The sequence below is a fragment of the Prionailurus bengalensis genome, chromosome B1 (assembly GCF_016509475.1).
Source record: "Prionailurus bengalensis isolate Pbe53 chromosome B1, Fcat_Pben_1.1_paternal_pri, whole genome shotgun sequence".
NCBI lineage: Eukaryota > Metazoa > Chordata > Mammalia > Carnivora > Felidae > Prionailurus > Prionailurus bengalensis.
Window position 1 is genome coordinate 74,035,074 of NC_057344.1, and position 11,103 is coordinate 74,046,176.

Here is an 11,103-nt window from a genome sequence, read left to right on the forward strand (position 1 = left end):
TGAACCAACGCTGCCAAGGCCACGACTAGCGCTCGTGGATCTCCAGGCAGGGCTCCTTCCTCTGTTCCCCAGTCCTTCCCAGACTGTCCACCTGGCGCATTCTCTGCCAGTCCTATGGGCCTGGCACTAGCCTTTAGGAACGGGGCCTATACTCCGTTCCGCGATCCTGAGCGCCGCGCCGCGAGAGCCCTTGTGTGTTAGGGCCCGCGCTACCTTCGAGCGTTGAGTCATCCCTTTCATTTAAGGAGCGGGGGGAGGGCAGGTCTTTTATCCAAAACCGGGAAATGGTGGGCAGTCTTGTGTGGGCCTGACGAGATTCTGCAAAGGCATTTCCCCAACGGCAAAATCTAGACGTATTCCAACAACACAACCACCCCAACGTTTTAGTCCCTTTTCCATGTAAAAGTTTTGCTCACTCGACTTTATTCGTAATTCTGATTTTTAAAAGGGCAGGCGGGAGCACACGGTATAGTTATGGGCCACGCTGCGAACTGTGGCTGCAGACTGGAGAGGAAACCAAGCTCGCCTAGGCGGCCTGGGGCCGACAGGTCCCGGGCGCGAGCCGAAGAAAGCACAAAGAGCCTGAGCTCTCGGCTCAGAGGGATGCAGTTCTGCCGCACAGCTCCGGGGTCCCAGCAGAAACTTCAGGCTGGGGTCAAACAACCCCCGACCGGGGCCTCGCAGGGGGCGGAGCGCGTTTCCCCCGGGACCCGGTGGCGAGGCCGCCCATCGCGTCCCCAGCGTTCCCCCACCTCCCGCAAACCGTGCTCCGCACTCTCGGGGCGGGGGGGTGGGGAGCGCAGCTGCCAGGCTTGTCTATTTGTTTGTTGTTTAAAGCAACCCTTGAGCACGCGATCAGCAGCATCTAAAGTGGGCGGGGAGCCGGGGAGGGGGGCAGAATTTCCTTCCAGGGAGCGCGTGAGGGGCATTCTCAACGGAAAACAAGACCTAGAGAGTAGTGACCAACCCTCCTCGGATTACTCTGCACTGGCTCCTCCCTTTCTTCCCCCCTCCCCACCTCCAGATTTGCATAAAAAAGGCCAAGAAAACTCTGGCTGGGCCCCAGCAGTGGCTCACTCTGCTCCCCCGGGTCGGAGCCCCCCGGAGCTGAGCTCGGGCTTGCGGCGCGAAGCCGAGTGGAGAGCTTCTCGCCCGCACAGTCCTCCCGGCGCCCGGCGTCTCGGCCGCCCGCTTTCCAGGCCCCCCGAACCGCCCAGAGCAGAGCGAGCGAGCCGGGACGAACTCCGCCCCGGCTGCCTCCCGCTTCCCCGGCTCCGCTCTCCGCCCCCCGGGGGTCGCGCGCCCACGATGCCGCAGGGCCCTGGCTCGCTGCTGCTGCTCGTCCTCGCCTCGCACTGCTGCTTGGGCTCCGCGCGCGGGCTCTTCTTCGGCCAGCCCGACTTCTCCTACAAGCGCAGCAACTGCAAGCCCATCCCGGCCAACCTGCAGCTGTGCCACGGCATAGAGTACCAGAACATGCGGCTGCCCAACCTGCTGGGCCACGAGACCATGAAGGAGGTGCTGGAGCAGGCGGGCGCCTGGATCCCGCTGGTCATGAAGCAGTGCCACCCAGACACCAAGAAGTTCCTGTGCTCGCTCTTCGCCCCGGTCTGCCTCGATGACCTGGACGAAACCATCCAACCGTGCCACTCTCTCTGCGTGCAGGTGAAGGACCGCTGCGCTCCAGTCATGTCCGCCTTCGGCTTCCCCTGGCCAGACATGCTCGAGTGCGACCGTTTCCCCCAGGACAACGACCTCTGCATCCCCCTCGCGAGCAGCGACCACCTCCTGCCGGCCACCGAGGAAGGTAAGCCTTTCCCCCATATTCCCCGCTTCTTGCCCCCACCCAGCTCCACTAAGGCTTTCCGTGGGGATCTCGAGGCCCACAACCCACATCCCGATGTGTCCCCGCGAGGGGTACCAGTCCCAGGTGAGGCAAACGTTCTTCTTGCTGTAGTTTGTCCTCGTGACAAATTTGAGACACCACACACACACACCCAAGTCTCTCATTCCCTTCTGAGTTACACCAGTTGCTCTTAGAGACAGTTTAAAAAAAAAAAAAAGCAAAAGAAAAGAAAGAAAGAAAAAAGAAAAAGCGAAGGACTGACGGCATTTTTCCCCCTTAGAGATGCACAGTTAATTTTAAAGGAGGTCGCACTTTTGAGATCATTAGAAGTGGTGCTGTGCTGAGGAGTTAGTAGTGAGCACCCTGGCCAGAGGCTCCTTGCTCAGCCTCCTGCAACACGTTCTCACCACCGGGCAGGATTCTAGGCAGGGAAACATTCTCGTGCAGGCACGATAGCCAAAACGCATAGTCATTTAAGGTATTTTTTGTTCTCTGTCGACTTAGGTTTTGGGAATAAAAGCCGGACTGGCTCGCGGAGCATGTTGAAATTGAGCGCTGGTTGTACTTACTGCTCAGTGATCTAAGGAAGAGGGCATAAAGGGCATCTCCAGGCATTTTTCTATCGCTAATCATCTTATATCTTAGGAGTGGTTTTAATTAACTGGAGAAAATCATGCAAAAGAGAGTTTCCCAGGTTTCTAGAAAACAAGAGGGGGAAGTTCCTGTGCAAAAACCATCAAAGCAATGAAAACCTCATGGGTTCTTGATACTCTTCCTGAGAGAAAAACATACACAATGTGTCTGAGCTGATTCAGGTCCCCTGGGGATGGAAAGGGAGCTCCTTCATCCCTTGCAGGGCTCCAGCAGTCTCTCCTTTTCAATCTCTAATTGTTTTCCTATCGCCATCACTGTTTAAAGAAAATGCACAGTTGTTCAGCAATCTTTTCTGGCAGGCACCTCCAGTTTGCAATCATGTTATTGGTTAGATTTCTAATTTATTGCAAATGTTTGGCATATTTCAAACATTTGTCCAACATATACCACAGACCAACCAATACAGGTTAGTAACATTTTATATACATTCCTAGAGCTCCTAATTGGAAATGTTTCATTTTGTTTGAGTGAGGGGAATTAAGGACAGTTTTATGTGTGTGACTTTTGTTTTTATTTCTTTCCACCACCAGCACCAACATTATAAAGTACATTTCTCCAAATCGCCTTCTCCCCCTTCAGAATAAAAGTTTACGGTCTTCAAAACATGCTCTGAAATTTTTCTAATTTGATACATATCTCTGATATCTTGAGTCACATAAAGTTTTTTTCTGTGAAAATTCAATTTCATATGAATGAAAATCAAACTTCTCCTAAATTTTGAACACAGCACTAGCACAATTACAAATGCAAGAAAGGGAACAGTATGTTTTCTTCCCCGCCCCCCCCCCCCAGCAGGCTCTCTGATCATTGTGCTAGTGCATATTCCTACATTTGGTCAGACCCCCAGAGACAGTTAGCTTCAATTATGATTCACTTCAGGAAAAGCTTTAGGTTTTTTGCTTGGTTGGTTGTGTTTTGGTTTGGGGTTTTTAAGGGGGTGGGGGGTTGTTTGTTTCTGACAGTTTGAAATGGAGAAAGAGGGGCAAGAAGAACCCGCACAGGAAGGAAGATAACCATGAAATAAAAGCAGCTTAATTCAACCACAGACTTGACAAAAAGCACAGGGTGATACAGAAGCGGTTAGAGCAGGTTATTGTAATTACCGAGGCGTGTTTCAAGGTGGGAAGAACCGGTATGTAACCCCTGCAACACTAGCCACCTCTCCCTGTCCAGACTTGAAAGTATCCTGAAGTGACCTTCCTGAGACGCAACTCTGCTGAAGAGCCCAGCAGAGGCTGAGCCACACTGGTGTCCTGCAGCCGAAAAAGACAATCTTTTGGCTATGTTTTGTGGTAACCAATTTTCCAAAGCCCCTCCAGGTTTCTTCTGGTGCTTTGTCCTCAGAGAAGCTTTGGGAACAACTTTGAATTTCAGAGACAGAATCTGTCTCAGGAGTGAGGAGGAAGAGCTAAAAAGCCAAAACCCATCCCAGTTAACTGTCCACTGTGCCCACAACACCCTTTTTGCAGGGAGGGGGGTTGACCTGTCATTTCTCAAACACAACTATAGGCGTTCTTGTTTTGCCCATGAGAAAGCAGGAGTCACAGAAGACTTTCCTGGGAATGAGTGATCCTTTTTCAAAGAGGCAGAAGCTGGGGTCTTACAGAACAATTGCTACTCTGGCCTGGATAAGCCCCTTTGAGTTGTTTACAAACGCCACCTGCTGTTCCCTTTTAAGCAAACTTACTAACTTTTCACATTTCTAGCTCCAAAGGTATGTGAAGCCTGCAAAAATAAAAATGAGGATGACAACGACATAATGGAAACTCTTTGTAAAAATGATTTTGGTAAGTAATACACCAACAACAAAGATTTCACATACGAAAGCTTTATTTGCCAGTACAACTTACAGGTACAAATCATTAAGATGTTATTGGATAAGACTTGGGTAAAATACTATATCTAACTTGCTCTATCCCGGTTTTCTCCCTAGGTAACTATCTTGCCTGAGTTGTATCTTTTTAGGTGAGACTCATTGTTCTGTCTCAGTCAAATACTGAGAATTATTCAAATTAGGACTTTTGAATGGCACATTTTTCATTTCACTTTGGCTTTTTCTTGCCAATAAGCATGATCTTGGGCCATGTTCTTTCACTCACTAGATATGTGTGCCAGGAATTAAAGCATGTAAATATTAGCCCCAGCAAAAACAGACTGAAGGCATTAAGTTAACTAGAAATAAAAGTTTGTTCCAGCATCAAATAGAAATATTTTTACCTTATTCATAGCCCATAATGCTTTGCTCCTCTGCATTCTATCACTAGTGACTATGTCCAAGGTATAGGCTAATAATTTGGGGAGAGGAGTTCCTTAAATTTAAAAAGAAGAAAAAATAAAGATTAGGAATTTACTTTGGCAAAATATATGAAAGGCGCCATGATGACATAGTGCTTGGAGATAATAATGTGTGTGATATGTTACCCAGATTCACAGAGGGTGGGTCACCACCCTTAGGAGAGTCTTGTACGAGAAAAGAGGGATGAACACTGTCCACACAGAGCTTCATCACCACCTATCCACTGTCCTCAGGGCTCTGAGGTAAGGGCCAAGCCCAGCTAGACCCAGAAATCAGTGCTAACTTTGGAGTCAGAAGTGGCCATGAACGTCACCCAGATATTCCCTGGGACTTTCGTGTTTTCATCCCATTCCAAGAGGAGACACCTTTTGATGTGTTTGAGAGGCTCGTATCCCTGAAAAGTATTTGTTCAGGCAGAAGGCGCCAAACTCACTGGCGAGCAGATATAATCCCTGCTCTATCAAACAGTAATGGATTCTAACTGATCTGTATTAACATTTCTATATACTCAACAAAGTCCTTGAAACTAAGAGAAATTACTTCACCACCCACTTTAGGGAGCTACCTTCCCACTCTCTCCTTACAACTTGCCATCCCAGCAATCTCAGACCTGTCCAGGTCCCTGAAACTCTGGGAACAGTCCAGTCCCTGTTCCTTACCATTCCAGTCTCTTCCAGAAGTGTCCTGGGTTTAACCTTAGCTGATCCCAGATCAGCCACAGCTTTAGGAAAAACTTCACACTGCCAAGGAAGAAAAAAAGAAAGGAGGTGACCCTGAGTCCCAACCAGTCTGTCCCCTCAGCAAGAACCACAAAAGCGATGATAGGGTTTCGTATGTCTATATTTAAATATATACAACTCTAAGTAGTAGAGGGCAGGCAGGCGTGCGGGTAGCAGCGGTCTCCGATCTCTAGAGCCTTACCAAACACATTTCTGAGCTTCCATGATAAAAAGATTTGATTAAAGGCAAAAAAGAAACATAATTGTAACAAAATTTACATTAAAATGTTTATAAAATGTCATTTTCTTCTGGCAACTTATGTCCTTTGCATTAGATTTAATACAGATCTCTCTCCTGACTTTCCATGAAAAAGCTAGTTATATCATGGGGCTCTAAAATGATTGAAATGTAGGCATGTGCACATACACACACACACACACACATTAATGCTTGCTTTATGGCTTCCCTCACAGAAGACCCCCTTCCTAAGGATGCTGTATCAAGACCTAGCCCCTTCCCCAGAAAAAGTGTGTGTGAGAGTGTGTGGGGGGGGGGGGGGGGGGGGGGAAGGTATGTCCTAGTTTTCTCTCTCCTTAGAGGAGAAAACCTTTCAAAACAACATGGATATCCCTGCATGTAAGGTATCACACATATTACCTCACAGCTTTGTTTTCTATTTTCCCTCATTAATTTTGTCTCTAAAGAGATAATGAACCGTGAATTATAGGAAGTGTTATGAGCAATATTCCATATTGCCTCTGCACTTTGGAAAGTGATGGAAGGGTAGAAGGAACAAGGGTAGAGATCTGATTTATTTAACTTAAATCATCCACAAAAGCATCACACTCTTTCCCCACTGCACTCCTGAAGTACAGGGAAAATACAGAATGCCTCCTAGCCCAGAACTGCCTGCCCATGCATACAACCTATTGTTGGATCAGACAGTATCATTACCTCTGCCTCCTACCACTTCCTGCATCCCCATTCGCATCTTCCAGCGCAGAAAAAGTTATTTTGGGGCTTTGATTCCCTATATTTGGTCCCAGCTGAAAATTCAGGGAGGAAATGCCTGGTCCCATGGTAAGCTTCTGCGAAGTTGATTATTTTATAGCTAGAAAAAGATGAGTAATAAATCTTCCTCCTGGTTAAAAGTAATGGTTTTCTGATATTTAGAGATCAAGAATGTTTACTTTGACCAGGTGCTCTATCACACATGCTCTATCTGTGCTATAGACAAACTTCCAGGCAACATATAATCACTTCTCCCACCATGCATCTTTCCCACCCCCAACCCCTTATGCAGAGGCCATAGGAACGTGTGATCTTTTCATGTGACTTGTTCCATGACGTAAGTCTTATAAATCCTGAGAACTCAGTACTATGGTTCAGATGTACATCAGACAAAATAATGATTGGCCAAATCACAGCATCTTTGATTTATCTGGTTAAGTTTCAGTCATTTCCTGGTGGGCTGGAAAAGCCATGGTTACTCAAATTCCCTTTCTGAAACAGAGAGAGAGGGAGGGAGAGAGAGATCCCCAAAGTAGTTATAGACACACACACACACACACACACACACACACCTGTTCCTCTGTTACTAATAATATACTGAACTCAATCAAAATCAGGAAGTGTCACTGGCACATCATCTATATGGAACACTTAATCAGTGTCATTAACAGTCTTAGGACACATTACAGTTGGGGATGTTAATGCTGTAACCTGGACCAGAAATTTGATGCTGCCTTAAGAAATCACAGTGGTATTAAAGAAGGGGGTTTGGGGATCATGGTTCTGAGAACTAGACTCAGCCAGGACACAACCTAAGTGGGTGACCTTGTGTCAATCACTAACTTCTCTGGATTTCAGGTTCTTTGTGTATCAATAAGAGATTTTAACTGGATGATCCTTTCCAACCTTAAAATTTTACCCTTTCCCTGCCTTCCTGGAGTCTTGAAATTTAATTCCAGCATGTATGTTTGTAGGGTTTTCTTTCCCAAACCAGATTGTTCATGACTGTAAAACGTGTCTTTTATGGTAAACCATTTACTTTTGCTCTTAGCATTCTAGTGAGTCCACATATCCACTTTGGAAACGGTACATATATGATCTGCAAATGCCTTGGCCTTGGACAAGCAAAAGATAGCAGATGAGAGTGAGATCTTCAGAAAAGCACTTTTACAGCTAAACACGTTGTGGTCTTAGAGTCTTGGATATTTTTTCTCTTCGTTGCTTTACCAAATCAAATGCAGCTGTAAGATCAATTCTCCTTCCCTGTAGTCTGTTCTTTAGAAAACAATGATTGTGTGATATAATTTCCTTACAGGTTTGTCCAAAAACCTCTCCAACGTAATAAATTGAGTTTAAAGTTTATGGCCACAGAAGGATCACGTTTCACCTAAGAGTCAGGCATTTCTTTTCATGCTGAAGTCTCCAATAGGGGAAGTCATTTGTTGAGGAAAGCACGAACCACATGCAACCTACATACAAACACAAGAACACAAGGGTGAGGAAGAGAAGTTAATTAATTGAGTCCCGCTAAGAGAATTTTGAAAGGATGGCTGATTTGAAATAGAGTGCCTGGCAAACCCTTTGAGGCTTTAGAAATGAAGCCACCTGCTGCCCCCAGCTCCCAACCCCCCACACCTCAGCCCCTGACAGTCTCATTAGTTGCAGGAAGCTCTTCTTCCCTCCCCCAGGCCACGTCAACAAATATGCAGTGGAACGGGGTGAGGAAAGCCCCCACTCTATACTTTATTCCCTTATTACAACCAGTGTGATTCTGTCTCCTCCCGTCTTCATAGCACTGAAAATAAAAGTGAAGGAGATAACCTACATCAACAGAGATACCAAAATCATCCTGGAGACCAAGAGCAAGACCATTTACAAGCTGAATGGTGTGTCTGAAAGGGACCTGAAGAAGTCGGTGCTGTGGCTCAAAGACAGCTTGCAGTGCACCTGCGAGGAGATGAATGACATCAACGCGCCCTATCTGGTCATGGGACAGAAGCTGGGCGGGGAGCTGGTGATCACCTCAGTGAAGCGGTGGCAGAAGGGGCAGAGAGAGTTCAAGCGCATCTCCCGCAGCATCCGCAAGCTGCAGTGCTAGTTTGCCCCCAGGCCAGCGCCGGGGCTAGGCTGACCATCTCCGCTCTGGGTCCTCAGCTCTCATTCCCCAAGCACAGGCTCTTGCAGCTCCAGCCCCCGCCTGGAGCGGCTTCCCTCGCCTTTTGCACGTTTGCACCCCCCAGCATCTCCTGAGTTATAAGGCCTTAGGAGGCCTCGGGACGGGGTAGCTGTTTTCACATAAAGGAAAACCCCACCCAGATCATGTAGAAATGTTTAAACTAATAAAATCATGAATATTTTTATGAAGTTTTTAAATAGCTCGCTTTAGTGTTGAATAGCTACAACCGTGACTTGGGTCTGATATTTTTGTTCTTCTGTTTGGTTTGAGTCAGCTGTTTTTCACTTTCTGCTAAGGTTGCCATAACGTGCAAATAGCTTCATTTTTCAATGTGGCCCAAACTGTTGTGGGTCACAAACCTCGTTGAGATAAAGCTGGCTGTTATCTCAACATGTCTCGGCTCCAGCCTGAGACTCAGAGCTTAAGTCTTAAAATTCACTTGTCATTTCACACCCTCACTGGGAACTTACAGCAGTAGCATGTTATTACATTTCCAGGTAGAGTACTTCCATTTATAAAGAGCACATTAACCATCACAGCACGAGTTCTTCAAATAAAGGGCAAACAGACAGATTTCATAACTGACCTGAGTACTTTTAAGCTTTGTTTAAAACATTTTTTACTTAATTTTGCAAATTCAACCATTGTAGCTTACCTGTAATATACATAGTAGTTGACCTTAAAAAGTTGTAAAAATATTGCTTTAACCAACACTGTAAATATTTCAGATAAACATTATATTCTTGTATATAAACTTTACATCCTGTTTTACCTACTGCTTGTCTTCTGTCTTTTCTTCTTAATGGAAGGAAATGGGAAGGGTGACGTACAGAGTGGTCACTTCCCCTCTCCTGAGGCCCAGCCCTCCCACAGTTTAAAATGTCTTATTTCTCAGGTGACTCAGGAAAGTGTCTCTCCCCTACACCACCTGGCTGCTGCCTTGTGCCCCACATCTCACACAGATTTTTACCACTGCAGGCCCAGTGGGGAGGCAGAGATTTGAAGGCTTTACAAAGGACTTTCCTCTTTTTGTCCCTTCTCAGCAGTTCAGCTGTAGCTATACGGTAATCCTACTTTAAAACTAAGGTTCATGAGCTTGAAGTTGTGCTTTCCCTTTCCCGAGATTTTCATAATGAAAATAACCATTGCGGGATGCCTGGGTGGCTCAGTCTGTTGAGCATCCGACTTCCGCTCAGGTCATGACCTTGCAGTTCACAAGTTCGAGCCCCACGTCGGGCTCTGTGCCGACAGCTCAGAGCCTGAAGCCTGCTTCAGATTCTGTGTCTCTCTCTCTGCTCCTCCCCTGCTGGGTCTCCCTCCTTTCTCTCTTTCTCTCTCTCTCTCTCTCTCTCTCTCTCTCTCTCCCCCTCCCTCCCCCCCTTTCGTTCTCTTTCTCAAGAAATAAACAATAAAAAAAAGAAAACATTTCAAAAAATGTTAGCTTCTTCTCCACTTAAACTTTAACCCTTTAGATAAAGAGCCATGATTTGAGGAATATCATTGAAAGGCAGGGGCTAGTGAGAGGACAGATAGACATCCATCCATAAAATGTCCATGCGAATTCTTCATTATTTTATTTGGAAACCTCCACAGAAATTCTATTAAATGAAGACACTATGGCTCAGAGGAGTTAGATGGCACAGCTCATAAGAGACAGAGCTGGGGCTGAAACTCAGGGCCTTCAGGATGACAAATTCTGTCTACTCCAGCTAGGACTGAAATATAGAAACATGGTGGCACTCATCTATTTAGCAAATAATTATTGGGAATCTGCCACGTGACTTGCCCTATTCTAAGTGCTGGGGTACATGCATTAATCTTGGTTCTTTTTTTTTTTTTTTAATTTTTTTTTTCAACATTTATTTATTTCTGGGACAGAAAGAGACAGAGCATGAACGGGGGAGGGGCAGAGAGAGAGGGAGACACAGAATTGGAAACAGGCTCCAGGCTCTGAGCCATCAGCCCAGAGCCTGATGCGGGGCTCGAACTCCCGGACCGCGAGATGGTGACCTGGCTGAAGTCGGACGCTTAACTGACTGCGCCACCCAGGCGCCCCACATTAATCTTGGTTCTTAGGGAGCTTGTATAAGGGACGGAAACAAAAGAAATAACCACAGTTATGATTATATATTTATAACTCACCAGTTATATGCAGTATAATTACAGTTAATATGTGAGAGTAACAGAGTGTCCCCGTCAAATCTGAATTTTTTACCGGTATTCATGTGAAGCTTTCACTGATAACATTTTACTGATTTACTTTAAAAGTGTCCTGAACATACATCCATGACCTCTCTACAGTACTTAAAGCTCTTTTGGCACCAAAAGTCAATACAGCCCACTACCTCGGCTACAGGATTCCTACAATTCTTTCCATTTCCTCCAAGTTGCCACGTGACT

The 11,103-nt window shown here is 46.1% G+C and overlaps 1 protein-coding gene across 1 annotated transcript; it reads left to right on the forward strand.

Moving 5' to 3' along the window:
* Window positions 1–710: 710 nt before the first annotated feature.
* SFRP2 (secreted frizzled related protein 2) lies at window positions 711–9,479 on the forward strand. Its single transcript, XM_043567094.1, has 3 exons — window positions 711–1,807; window positions 4,207–4,287; window positions 8,321–9,479. The coding sequence occupies exons 1-3, from the start codon at window positions 1,309–1,311 to the stop codon at window positions 8,623–8,625; spliced, it is 885 nt and encodes a 294-aa protein (XP_043423029.1). The 5' UTR covers window positions 711–1,308; the 3' UTR covers window positions 8,626–9,479.
* Window positions 9,480–11,103: the final 1,624 nt, after the last annotated feature.

Coding starts and splice junctions, on each gene's coding strand:
- SFRP2 (XM_043567094.1), top strand. CDS start 1,309: ATGCCGCAGGGCCCTGGCTCGCTGCTGCTGCTCGTCCTCGCCTCGCAC. Junction 1,808..4,206: donor CCTGCCGGCCACCGAGGAAG/GTAAGCCTTTCC, acceptor TCACATTTCTAG/CTCCAAAGGTATGTGAAGCC. Junction 4,288..8,320: donor TCTTTGTAAAAATGATTTTG/GTAAGTAATACA, acceptor CCGTCTTCATAG/CACTGAAAATAAAAGTGAAG.